Genomic DNA, 14,278 nt, shown 5'->3' with positions numbered 1-14,278 from the left:
TTCTACGACATAATGAACTAGGAGATATTATTATCCAACCATGACCCTTTGGCGAGAGAAAGAAGCATTTGATAATTCAAACCTTTCACATTTTAGAATACATTAAGTAGAATATATCTGCAAAAAATAAAATTAATTGGATATCGTTTACCTATTCATCCACTCACATTTGTATTTATTTAATACTTTAAATCACAATTATTATTTATTTTTATAGATAGAAATATGAGTGGATGAATAGGTAAACGATATTCGATTAACTTGATTTTTTACAGGTATGTTCTACTTGATGTATTCTAAAATATGAACGGTTCGAATTATCAAAATGGACCCCAAAATGGGCCCATTTCCGCCGCACAGCAGATGCTGCTATGCACCCCGCGCAGCAGCGTCTCCAAATCCAATTCGATGTCCAAGACATACTTCTATTAATGGGTGGAGTTTCTCTCAAGTTTAAATTTAAATTTGTGAGAAATGGAGAAGCCTGAAGGGCCTATTATGAATCTCATTTTAATGAATCAAACCGATCATTTTGCAAAATTCTGCTTGTATATTATTTATATTAAAAAAAAATCAATATGATAATTTTAACTTTTTAAGTTTATCGTGTTTGTGTACAAAAAAATTGAATAATTTATTTTCAAAAATATAATTGTCATCCATTTTTCAAAAACATGCTATAAAATGAAACATATTATGATTATCATATCAATCGAATTGTTTTCATGAATAATATATACTAAGAATCTTATAAAATAAACAGTTCAAATTATCAAAATAAAACTCGTGATAGGCGACGTAACCCCACAAATTCTCTTAAATTCAGGAAACCCAACCCTTCCATATCTATCAACTACTAGCCTAGTCGATTGACTTTGGCAACATATGATGCAGTGACACATACTGCAACATTCCAGCCAAACCAGTAGTCTCCATCCTTGTCTTATCCTTACTAAGTTTCATCCGCATATATCATGTCAAAATAATATATGGTTTCATTATTTAATAATAAAATTATATATATATGATTGTAAATCTCACTATAGTCTTACAATTGTTAAAATTTCTTTTCCTACGAAGGTGTACACTAAAAATAAATAAATTGTCATGTAGAAACTAATTACTTTTAACACGTTTGCAAACGTTGTTATATGTACTTGGAATTAATTGATGCAGCTTTTCTGAATATGAAAGTTGATAATTATAAAATAGGAAGTAAACTTATCCATTCCTTAGCTCCTAGATAATAAATTTTTTTTAATTAATTTATTTTCATCTTATAAATTGTACCAAAGAATTTGCCGAAATCTCAACAAAAAATTATAAGAAAAAAGAAGCTATAGCAAAAGGAGAATAGAGACGGTATTGGGCCACATAGGGTGCACTTAAAAGTTCATCAATGTACAAAATTAAAGTCTAAAATGTACAATAAATAGTCAAAACAACAAACACACACACACACACACAAAATGACAGATGGGTTGGCTGATTATGTTTAGCAATTAAATCATCCAATTTCCAATATTCTCTTAGATTTTAGACTATAAAGAAGTAGAAAATAAAAAAAATGACAGATAGGGTTTGATGATCATGGTTGTGAGAATCAAGTGAAGTTGATGATAGATTAGTCTCTTTCATCATTCACAATAATTAAATGAGGTGGTCCTGTTGTGTTGTGTTGTGCATTGAGATTCTAATCAGTATCCATTGGTTGCCAATGGCGACTTTAGATCTAGTTTTGAAAGAAAGCAAAAAAAAAAAAAAAAGGTTTATTTTTGTCTTCTTTAGATTTTAAAAAAAAAAATTGATGAAATTTGAAGGAAAAAAAATCAAATAAGACAAAAATAAGTTCATTTTTGCTGCAAAATTTAGCTTACTTTCTACATAATTACAAGGATAAATTGCACTTGCAATCTCTATAGTTTGTCTTTTGTATCAATTTAGTTCTTATAATTATGATTACATCAATTTTATCTTTAAATTTTTTACATTATGTCAATTCAATCCAACTAATAATGCTTTTTAAAAGTTGTTTGGAGCGTCCTAAATAAGTGTATTTTTTATCTTTTTGGACTAAAAAATTGAGAAAAAAAATATGGATGTTTGAGTTAATTTTTTGACTTTTTATGAAAAAATTTGTATTAAAAAATTATATAAATTAGTGTATAGGAGAAAATTAGGATCGAAAGTTGTGCATGCGTAATTTTTTACTTTTGATAAATAGTGATAATTTTTTAATTTTTTAAGTAATTTTTGACTTTTTAACTTTTTTTCAACTTGCCAAACTTAGGGGTTGTTTGGGGTGTTCCAAATAAATGCACTTTTTGACTTTTTATGAAATGTGGGTTGGGTATGGGTTGGATTTGAAGTGATGTGATAGAGAAGTGATATGACTTAAATAAGATGATGTGACTTAAATAGGATAGTGACTTTTTGACTTTTTGAATTTTTTTAAAGATGCCAAACTTAGCCTTAACTTTAATGAGAAAGTTGTCCAGCACGCTTCTCAAAGTAATGGAGGGATTGATTCTCAATTTGAAATGGTCAATCTCCTTTTCAAGGGAAATGGATGTTATTAGTTTGACTAAATTAACAAATATAAAAAATTAAAAGTGAAATTGATGCAATTGAACAACAGGTGACTAAATTGCAAAAATAAAAATAAAAAATTACAGGGCCTACGGTATATAATTTTACCTAATTATAAATTGGCATATAATTGATCTATAGATATTTATTTTCCACAGAATTATAGAATATATATGCTCTTGAGATATTTATCTTGATTATATGCAGGTATGGATGTGAAATTAAAAGGCTAGTGTCCTGGCAACGCTGCAAGTTTGTGTCATGACAGCACAGCCCAGCTTGTCATTATTTTGAAGAAAACAGGTCCAACATGACTTTTTATTTGCAATGAACTTGTTCTTTAAGAACTACTTTGGAACTATCCTTTCGAAGATTAAATCCTGATCTAATTGTTTAAATAGAATTTTACTAACACAAAGTAAGATTTTAACAAAATAATTTGAATTTCAATGTACAAATACCACAAGGTTCACCAAGGTTAAGCTTAAATGATGCAAGTGATATTCACCGCTCTAAATTTAATTCCGAAGTGTGAATCTTCAATTTCACCTGTTTAGAATCTATTCAAATTTATAAACAAGTTATAAATAGCTAGGTTATATCTTTGAAACTCATTTAAAAATGAACTTAAATGGATTAAATAAGATACCCATTAAATTTGAATAAAAACAAGCAATAAAGTAAAGAACATATTATTACCACCCCCACCGCCACCACCTACTCTACCACCACCATCAGCAGCAACAGAGTTCTTTAAAATAATAGGTTAATTTGATTGATTTGTTCAACTCTTTTTAACTCAACTCGTTTAAATCTATTTACTAAGTGAACATGTTTGAATTGAATTACTTAAAAATATAATTCTTTTTTAATATGTTTAAATTTGTACGTCTCATAGCATTACTCTTCAAAAGCCACTCAATCAAATTCTAGTGGTCTCCTCTTAAGTCAAGTTATCTTTATCTACAAGTAGAATTGATAGGTATACAATGAAAAGGTTAACTAGTAATTGGTGTTTATCCTACAAATGAACCCCACCCTCATGGGTACTATGATGAAGAGTTGAGAATGTATTAAACTATAGAGTTGAGTTTATCTTATGGAAGAACAAATTGCACATGCCTTCTCTCCATCACCACATGGAGTGGAGAGAGAGAGAGAGAGAGCATACACATTTCTTAGTCAACCTCAAAAACTAATAGAAAAAACTCACAGTATTATAAAAAAAAACATTTAACCATTCAATCAATCATAAACACCAAACAATAAACATATTTGTCATATACATTTTCAGTGTACTCCCACTGTACTCCCACTTGCCATTTCTGTGTGCAAAAAATCAATCCGAGTCATCACCACCTCTATAAAGTTTATCGTTTTATCCGACGTTAGATTAGATTGGGCTTTACACACACCTCTCTCTCTCTCTCTCTCTCTCTCTCTCTCTCTCTCTCTTATCTCTGTCAAAAAAAACATACTTGACCCCACCTTTAGACAACCCTTATCCTAACCCAAACTGCCAGTCAATCCCCCCTCATTCTTGGGTAATTATTCAGTAAAGACTATACATCCAAAAAAAAAAAATTCAAAAATTTACTCAAATCTAGTACGTGTGAACAAGGTGTCAAAAGTGTAGTTTCAGATCACATCAAGTTTACATCTACACCATTTATATTTTCTGTAGACAATTTTCTTGATCAAAATTTTAACTTTCATTATTATTTTTTTTTTGATAAATAAAATTCTAACTTTTTATTATTTCCAATCAATCCGATGTTTTCTTTGTTACATGATTAAAAAAACAAAGATGACCCACTTTAAATATGTTATAATTTCTTTTTCATTTATAATATCATAAAAATAGTTTCACGAATCTCCAAGTATCTAATAATTTTGAAAAACAATTGTAAAATATAAAAATTAACCATAAAACCAAATATAATTTTGTCACATAAAATGAATTCATCTCATTAATATAATTTTGTCCAATTCTATGATAAAAAGACAGTTTTATCTAATTAGAGACTATTTTAAAAAGATGATTATAATTAATTTTTTAATTAAAAATTAATTATAATTAATTTTTTATAAAAAATAAAAGTGAGCTCTATTCTCAAAAGTAAATTGTAACTCCCTCCCCAAAATCCCTATTATCTCTAACGTTTCTAGAAGAACTTCCCCCAATCCATTTCACTTTCATTATTATTATCTATACCCAAGAGCAGTCGGCGCAAGCGCACATGCCAGAGGTAACGTGGCAGCCTCTGATTGGACAGATTCAACCTCTTACAATATCAATCCCCACCTCGTCCCTTCTCTCTTAACAATTTTGCGTACTATAAATGTGTAAAGCCATTACTCCCCAAGTGTCATGCAAATTCAATTCATTCTCTTCATATAAGCTTCTAGAAATGATATCCAATTTCACTGAGTTGATTCCGGGTCTACCTGAAGAACTCGCTCTCGAGTGCTTGACCCGCCTTCACTACACGGCCCACCGCGTCGCCTCCGGAGTCTGCCGCCGCTGGCGTGAGCTTCTTCACAGCAGAGACTTCTACTACCACCGGAAACGAACCGGGTTTACCCGCAAAGCCGCCTGCTTGGTCCAGTCAATCCCAACTCAGTCCGAGTCAGACGGGCGAAAATCGGCTGGCTCACCGAGTTATGCTTTGTCTGTGTTTGATCCGGTGAATGGGACTTGGGACCGAATCGAACCGGTTCCGAAGTACCCAGATGGGCTTCCTCTGTTCTGTCAGGTGGCGAGCTCGGAGGGGAAGCTCGTAGTGATGGGTGGGTGGGACCCGGTGAGTTGGGACCCGGTAAAGGACATGTTCGTGTACGAGTTCACGACTCGGAGGTGGACTCAGCGCAAGGACATGCCTTCGAACAGGTCGTTCTTCGCCGCCGGAGCCGTCGACGGCAGAGTCGTCGTCGCCGGCGGGCACGATGAGAGCAAGAACGCGTTGAACTCGGCGTTGGTCTACGATATCAGAAACGACGAGTGGACTGAGTTGACTCCGATGGAAGAGGAGCGAGACGAGTGCGAAGGCATTGTAATCGGATCGGAGTTCTGGGTCGTGAGCGGGTACGATACGGAGAGTCAAGGCAGGTTCAAAAGCAGTGCTGAGTCATTCGATACCGAGACGGGTACGTGGAAACGAGTCGAGGACGCGTGGGGGGTGAGTCAGTGTCCGAGGTCGTGCGTTGGTCTAGGGAAAGTTGGGAATTTGATTTGCTGGGCTGAGTCAGATCCGGCTGTACGAGTCGGGGCGTGTGTGGTTGACTTGGGTGATCGGACCTTGGTAACCGGGTCGGCCTACCAGGGTGCGCCACACGGGTTCTATCTGTGGCAAAGTGGTAAATTGGCGAAGATAGAAGAAGAAGAAGTACCCGATCAGTTCTCGGGATTTGTGCAATCAGGTTGTTGTGTTGAAATCTGATTGGTTGATTTTACGAGATAACACGGTATTTGGGTATGAGTACCTTTGAGAGTGTGTATATACACGCGTATTACATCACATCTAGACGATGTATACTTGCCTTTTCTTTTTTTCTATGAGAGTGAGAAGGAGAGAGAGTAGATGATGAAATTTTGTAAATTTGTAATGTATTTATTGTAATATATATATGTGTTATTAGTCTCTTCTCCTTCTAATATTGCAGATATCTATACTATTGCCCCATTTAGAGAGATTAATTTTTTAAGTTACGTAAATTTTTTTTAGGTATTTAAATTATTGCATGTTTGTCTAATGAAAAATGTTTCAAACTCCCTTTTCCTCTCACCCCTTTGACCTCCTTTCTCTCTTATTGACTAGTTTTTTTTCTTTTTTTTTCTTCTCTTCCAATTATCACCGGTCACGTGTGTGTGGAGTAGTGGGAGTGGCAATTGGAGGGTGCCTCTATCAATGTTGTTGTCTAATATATAATGTACAATTGTGAAGTGAAATAGAGCTATGGTTAATATATGAATTTCACAAAGGATTTTTTTTAAAAAAAAAATTCTTGTGTTTTTGGGGGTCCTGCCTGAGGCAATGCCCGTACCTTGTTCTAGATTGAGAGTGAGTGACTATAACATCAAAAGATAAGCAAAGACACGCAAAAGCGCAGTGTTTGTATAGTTTTGTTCATTTGTGTGACAAAAAATGATTTGGTTTTTTTATTTATATCCATTAGCATTATCAACCCTTATAATGTACGGTTAAAATAAATAATTTTAAAATTAAATAATAATATAAAATTTATTTAAAAAATATAGAAAAATAATTTAAAATGAATTAAATTTTAATTATTTTATTAGAATATATATAGAATAAATTACACTGATATTCTCTAAGATTTTTATTTAATACAGATTCTCTTCTTATGTTTGTAAAATTATACTCTTTTCTAAGATTTATAATCTCAATACAAATTACCTCATGAATTGCTGATGTCATACTCTTAAATTTTTTAAATGACAATTTTGCCATTTTCTTTATCATTTCTTCTTCTTATCACCATGACTACACGCTATAACTTTCTATCATTAAATTCTACCTAAACATATTCTTATTGAGTGATGATATACAAACATAAATTTTATATAAAATTTTCAAACAAAATGATATAACTTAATAGTGACTTTTCACTTTAAAACAATATACCCATAAACATAATTTATATTTACAACATTATTATCACAACATTTTTATGATATTTTTTGTATAAATTTTTATATATGAATAGAATTTTTCATTTTTATTTCCACCATCATTTTTCTTTTTCATCTATTCACCTACATTTATTACAGTATTATCAAACATTGTCATTCACATTTATTACAATATTACTGAATTGTTATATTTTTGTATTTGGTGAATTTTAGAAAAATCACAAAATATTATACTTCTTAAATATATCTAGATTAGATGTATCTAAAAAATTAAAAAAAAATTTGCTTAAAATATTTTTAAAAATTCAATAAAAATAAATATACACGAATTTTTTTTAAAAATTCAATGTTTTGTGTGAATTAAACCAAAAAAGATTATTGTTATTTCTCTTGAAATGACATGAACAAAATATCAATATTATTTTATTATTTTATATGTATAAAGGTTAAAGGGTAAATATGTTATTTTAATCTAACAGGGGAGTAAGTATAATTTTTCAAACGTAAAGGAGGGATCCGTATTAAACAAAAAATCTCATATATATATATATATATATATTGCAATTGTTATGTCATTAATTGTATATTCTAAATTCACAATAAAAAAATAAATGTCATAATTTAATTGGTAAAAATAAAAATAAAAAAAATAATAAATTAAAAAAATTATATTTATTATAAAATAGAAAATACATATCTCGTTTTATAAATTTTTTTGCTTAGTTTATTCTATGTTAAAAGTACAACTTAAACTACATTTTAGAAATAATATATATATATATATATATATATATATATATATATATATATATGAGATAAAATAGTTAAAATCGAACAAAAAATCAATCAATTTACACAAAAATTAATTAATATTACTTTTTTATATTTTATTTTATTTTAAAATTTAAACTGTATTCAACTGAAACATGCACAATACTATAAAATTCACTTTATATAAGTTAAACAACTCACTTTTTTTTTATTTTCCCGATGTGAGATTGTAAAATAAAAATTAACAATTGTTTGAACGGAAAATTTATTTTTATTCAATCAATCTCAACATTCAATATTTAATTAGGTTTATCTTTACTTTATTTCAAATCAAACAAATCTAACCAATATATTTTGATAAAACTGCTAAAATCGTGATTAAACCACCGAATCAGTCAAACCGAAAACGGTTCAACTTAATTAGCTAGGTCAAAAGACCAACCAACTTACATAAAAATTAATTGATTAAAATTTTAAAAAATTATTTTATTAAAATTTAAAATGCTTTGAACTAAAACATGCACAATCTTTCAATATTAAATGGAAGTATAAGATTCACTTTATATAATAAGTGAAACAATTTATTTTTTCTTTTTCTTCCTAATGTAAGATTGTAAAACAAAAGTTAACAATTGTTTGAGTGAAAAATTTATTTCTAATCAAGCAATCTCAGTTGTTCAATCTTTAATTGAAACGATACCATTCTAACCATTTGTATCTCTACAATATTTTCAAAATCCATCCTATTTTATTATATAGATCTATATTAAGGAAATATTTATTTTCCTTTTAAAAATCATAAATCATGGACTAATTAAATTTTTATTTTTATATGGTTAAATGAAAGTTAGTCAATAAGAATTTTTTTAATTGTTTAAAATTAAAAAAATCAAAAAATTAAAATTTTTATAAAACTTCTCACTAAAAAATTATAGATTTTTTGTTTGAAGGTTACTTGAAACTTAAAAGAATTTAAATTTGTCTGTGAGGCAACCACTTTGGGTGTGTTTAATTGAGGGGTTATTCACTGTTCGGATTGTTTATCCGAAGGAGGAAAGTGTCTATCGTTTGTTTTTTTTTTTTAGTTCGCCAAACATAGAGTCCGGCCGGACTCCATATCCCTCGTATGAGGGACTATTGTATCCTAGGGGTGAGATTATTTCCATGGGATTATTTACTGTTAGGTTTAGGTGGTGAAATGACCATTTTGATCCTCTACTACTTAATTATGTATTATATTTAGTAAAATTCAATAAAATTTAAATGTCCCAATTTAAAAATAAAATAATTTTATTTAACTTTTTATTGATGTTTTATTTATTTAATTTTTTAAAATAATTTTTTATTGATGTTTTATTTTAAAATTTTGTTTATATTTTATATAATTTCATTATTTAAATTTTAATAGATGTTTTATTTAATTTTTATTATTTTAAAAAATAAATTTATTTAAAATTTTAATTAAAAAAATTATTTATTTTGTTTTATTTTTAAAAAATAAAATTATTTAATTGTGTAAAAAATAAAATAAAATAAAATAAAATTTTATTTAATCTAGTTAAAAATAATTAAAATATTAAAGATATGTTTAATACTATTATTACTTAGTAAACAATTGAAAAATGGTAAAATAGTCTTTTATTCATTTATCATATCTAGTCCGTCCAACCAAACAATAGATTCATTAAAAATAATCAGTTCTAAACATCTAATATCATGAGAAAGTAAACACGAGATACACATACAATCCAACTAAATAGTTAGGGAGATTCACAGTCTCAGGATTAAAGTTCGATAGATTCTAATTTCCCCTTATTCAATCCGTCCAATCAAACACACCCGTTGCCTTTTAAGAATCGGAATGCCTTATTTATTTTTCAAACTACCTTCTATTTAAGAATACACGACATATGCGAAGATGCTATTTATTGTAGCTTAAATAAGTTTCTATAATTTTTTTATTTTTTATTTTTCCATTTTTCATTTTGATATTGTGTAGACCTGGTCGTACGATTGGGTGATTATGGTTATCATCTAGGGGTGTAATTTTGGCCCGTGGCCCTCGGGCCGCCCGAAGCTCACCCGCCGCCCAAGGTGGGCCCAGCCCGTTAAGGCCCGAGCCCAGCCCGATGCCTTGGATTAGGGCTTGGGCCATCGTTTTGAAGCCTAACCCATGGACCCAGTCTGCTTGGCCCGCTCAAGGCCCTCCCAAAAGCCCGACCCGCCCGATGTCCATTTTTTTTAATGAAAAATAATAAAATTTAGGTGTAAAAAATTAAAAAAAATTGTTTAGGTCCGCCCAAGCCCGAGCCTAGGCCCATGCCCATGGGCCCGGCCCACTGGTCCGCCCAAAGCCTGAATATCCCTAGGCCTAGTTTTCTGGCCCGTGGGTTGACCCGGCCCGATTTTTTGGCGGGAGCCGGCAAGGCCCGGTATGGGCCCGGCCCACTGGTCCGCCCAAAACCTGAATACCCCTAGGCCTAGTTTTCTGGCTCGTGGGTCGGCCCGGCCCAATTTTTTGGCGGGAGCCCGCAAGGCCCGATATGGGCCCGGCCCGAGCCCGAATGGGCCGGGCCAGGACAAAATTACACCCTTACGTCTAAGACATCAGTTTCCCTTTGTGAAAGGCTTTGAATATTCGAGTTATTTCTCTAAATGCTGAAGAAAAATTGTTTAGTTCTAATTTTTAGAAAATGGTTTTCGAAAAATTTTACTTGTTTATTTTTCGTATTTTAATGTTTTCAATGAATTTTTTTTAATATTTTAAGTAATTTTTTAAAAAAAATTAGACACACTTAACATAAATACACTTAAAAAGTATAATATTTGTGAAAAAAATATTTAAAAAATATGAAAAATTACGAAAATTCAATACATTTTTCATATTTTTGTGTATTTATTAATTTTTTAAAATATTTTTTCACAAATAATTTATTATTTATATACATCTAAGTAAGGTGTATCTAAAAAAGTAAGAAAATTACTTAAAATGTAAAAGATATTCACTAAAAACAAAAAAAATACAAAAAATGAAAAAATCTATTTTCAGAAAACAAAAACCAAACACACTGAATAATAGTAAGATTCCTTATCCAAAATCTTCTTCTTTTTTCTTTAAAAAAAAAAAAAAAAACTCCTTTGTCAAAATGCACAACAAAAGAAGGGAAACACTTCACTGTCAAAAGATCAAAAAGAAACTTTCATTGTCCAAGTTATTTTATATTATGAAATTATCCTGTAATTCTTAATATCAATCCCTTAGAACTAATCATCTCGAATAAATTTGAATCGAGATTTTACTTATTCAAAAAGTAAAACTAGAAAAGAAAATGATAGGACCTCACACAGCTTTCAACAAAACAAGAAGAGCATGCTTAGATGTGATAGGATGAGATATTAGGATAGATTCATTCTAGTCTATGAGGCTCACCACGTATCTCATTATAATTTAAATCATTTATTTTTTATTGTCCAATGTATGTAATTCATTTATAAAAAAAATAAATATCCCACTTACAAAATTATATAATTATAAATACCGAATCAATTTATTTTTTTTACCAATAATCTACAAAATGTCAAAGTAAGACCTTTGATGATCCGCAGGCTTTAACAGCTCTCCATTACACATAGGCCATGTTTGTTTGGGTGGACATGAGCTTGGGATTGGACTAATAGTCCAATAAAATTATTAATCCGATATTTGGTTAAACAATTGAAGTACGGACTAATTATTTTAAACTTGACTATTAGTTAAGATAGGATACATAATCCAAACGGATTTGTAATCCTAGGACTATTAGTCATGAAAATACTAATCCAGTCCACCCAACAAACATGGCCATAGTCGACTGAAGATATGACTGAAGATATATATATTATAATAAGGATTGCAAATTGCAATCTTAGAATAAGTCTTTAATGTTAGTATAATATTATATCCTAAAGAAAGAACTTCAAGAGCCCATAATATATATCTAGCATATCTTGAAGATAGCAATCCTATACATATATTTTGTTTTTAAATTTTCTATTTCAGAATTTATAAATTAAATAATAATGTCACACTTATCGCATATCTATATCATATAATATTTATCATTTTACTTATGAAATATAATATTGCTGTGACAAGTCTCACCACCAAGATATCTTCAATGTAATATTGATAATTAGACTGAGATATCGAATAATAAGATAAGAATGATCATTATTGCATAACTCAGCTAGAATATACAAAGAAAATAAATTCACAACAAACCAAAAGAGAAAGGGACATCATCAAATTATAAAAATAGAGATGATAGCAGCATGCATGCAAGCAACTACAGTGAAATTATTATATTATTATAATCCACTTTTATATATATATCTCATTGCTTTCACAGCATAGTGTTTTTAAGAAGAAAAAAAATGAAAACAAAACTCCTCATTGTACAAAACTCCTAGTTTGATAGTAATTGCTTCTAAGTCGGTTTTGTAACACTTTCTTTATGTTTTTTTGGGTCTAGAAGACAATGATAGGTAAAATAAATGGTTTTATCCATAAAATTACAGAAGAAAGACGACACAATCAATTAAAAATAGACAAACAATATGACTGAGTTTGAGTTGGAATTGGTTCTTAGTTCGATTGTGGGTCTAAGATTAGGTTGATTGGATTTTTATTTTGTATATGGTACCCATGTTTCATATATGGTTGTTTTCATTTATTAAGATTAATTTTTCTATACTTAATCATGTGAAATAAAAATATATATAGTATATATTTCTAAAACTTTGTATTATAATGAGTATTAAGGTTTCAATCCCAACCAACTCAAGTTACCTAGATTAGGTTGCTGAATGATTAATTGGATTCTAAGTCATAACCATGAAGATCGAGATTGGAATTAGATTGTAATTAGAAGTAATACAAAGGAATGCATTGAGTTGTTGGGTGCAACTTCTTACAAGTTAGAAATTAGTTTTTTTAGTTTTTTAACTTATTAAATTATTTTTGTCTCACTAAGAGCAACTCCAATGGCAAATGCTATAATAGCATTGCCATTGCCAAATTGTGGTAATGAATAATAGCATTTGACTCAAATTATAGCAATAATGCTCCAATGGAAGGCTGCCATTTTTGCCATTTTGACACAGAAACTAGTGTGTGCGGGACGTTTGGTTGGTCATCCGGAGTTTCCAACTTTCGTTCTGCAAAAATGGCGAACATTAGGGAAAGTGATATTTTGCGCAGAGAGAGGGAGAGAAGAAAGTTTTTTATAAGAATTGACAGTTATGACAGTTGCTAAAGGTTGTATTTGACACAAGTTTTGACATTTGCTAAATTTAACAGTTGTCATAACTTGCTGTTGGAGCCTCATTTCTATGAATTGCTACTATAATTTGGCAATAACAACTCCAATGACTTGCCATTGGAGATGCTCTAACTATAAATAGAAATAGAGACCTTAGTTTGGTGGTGCAATATATAAGAGTTGTTTATAATTTATTTAATTTTTTTTTTCATAATTTAAAGTGTTTGATGTAATTTTTATTTATAGTGAAAAAAAATTAATTATTAAGAATATGAAGAAGGATGTTTTGACTTGTGCTATTTGATTATTAGGACACCAAACAAGGCTCGAAACTGCATCAAATTTATTAACGTATACTTTAAAAAACAAAAAACTTAATATATATATATATATTATAAAGAGGCCAATTGTTGCACTAGTCTTCCTAGAGAACGAACACAAAGACAGAGACAATAATCCTTTTGTGCAAGGAACGGCGTCGTCGTGCAGCTCTGTCGTGTGGTGTGGTGGATCTATTTAACTCCGCCGTCCGACTATCTAACTTTATCACTCTACTATCATTCTAAAAAAAATCAGTCTAGAAAATCCTGATTCATGATGAAGGCCAACATGAATACCACTAACAATCATAGGAGCAAGGGCAGAGGAGGAGGATTATCATCATCTGCAATAACAACCACCATATTGGAATTTCGGAGAAGGTGTGTAGCGGTGTTGCAGCAGCAGAGGGCGCGCTGCTATATCCTCCGCCGCTGTATCTCCATGCTTCTCTGCTGGCACGCCCACGCTCTTCGCGACTAATCACTCAACCCTCTCTCTCTCTCTCTCTCTATAGAAAAGCCATATATTATGTGCTTTGTAAAATATTATTTCTTCTTCCTGTAAAAAAAATGCATACCCTCTTTCTCTCCTGTTTCTCTTCTTGTATAAAGAATCCATACCCTTTTTCTTTTTCAAATTTTTT

At 30.4% G+C, this 14,278-nt stretch overlaps 1 protein-coding gene across 1 annotated transcript; it reads left to right on the top strand.

Moving 5' to 3' along the window:
* The first annotated feature begins 3,797 nt into the window (after nt 1-3,797).
* Nucleotides 3,798-6,231, top strand: LOC114306401 (F-box/kelch-repeat protein At1g15670). The gene has a single exon (XM_028251635.2). The coding sequence runs from the start codon at nt 4,932-4,934 to the stop codon at nt 6,027-6,029; it is 1,098 nt and encodes a 365-aa protein (XP_028107436.1). The 5' UTR covers nt 3,798-4,931; the 3' UTR covers nt 6,030-6,231.
* Nucleotides 6,232-14,278: the final 8,047 nt, after the last annotated feature.

Source organism: Camellia sinensis, chromosome 10 (genome assembly GCF_055761805.1).
Source record: "Camellia sinensis isolate YWXY chromosome 10, ASM5576180v1, whole genome shotgun sequence".
Taxonomy (NCBI): Eukaryota; Viridiplantae; Streptophyta; class Magnoliopsida; order Ericales; family Theaceae; genus Camellia; species Camellia sinensis.
The sequence above is the reverse complement of the archived record's forward strand: the minus strand, read 5'-3'. Positions and strand labels throughout refer to the sequence as shown.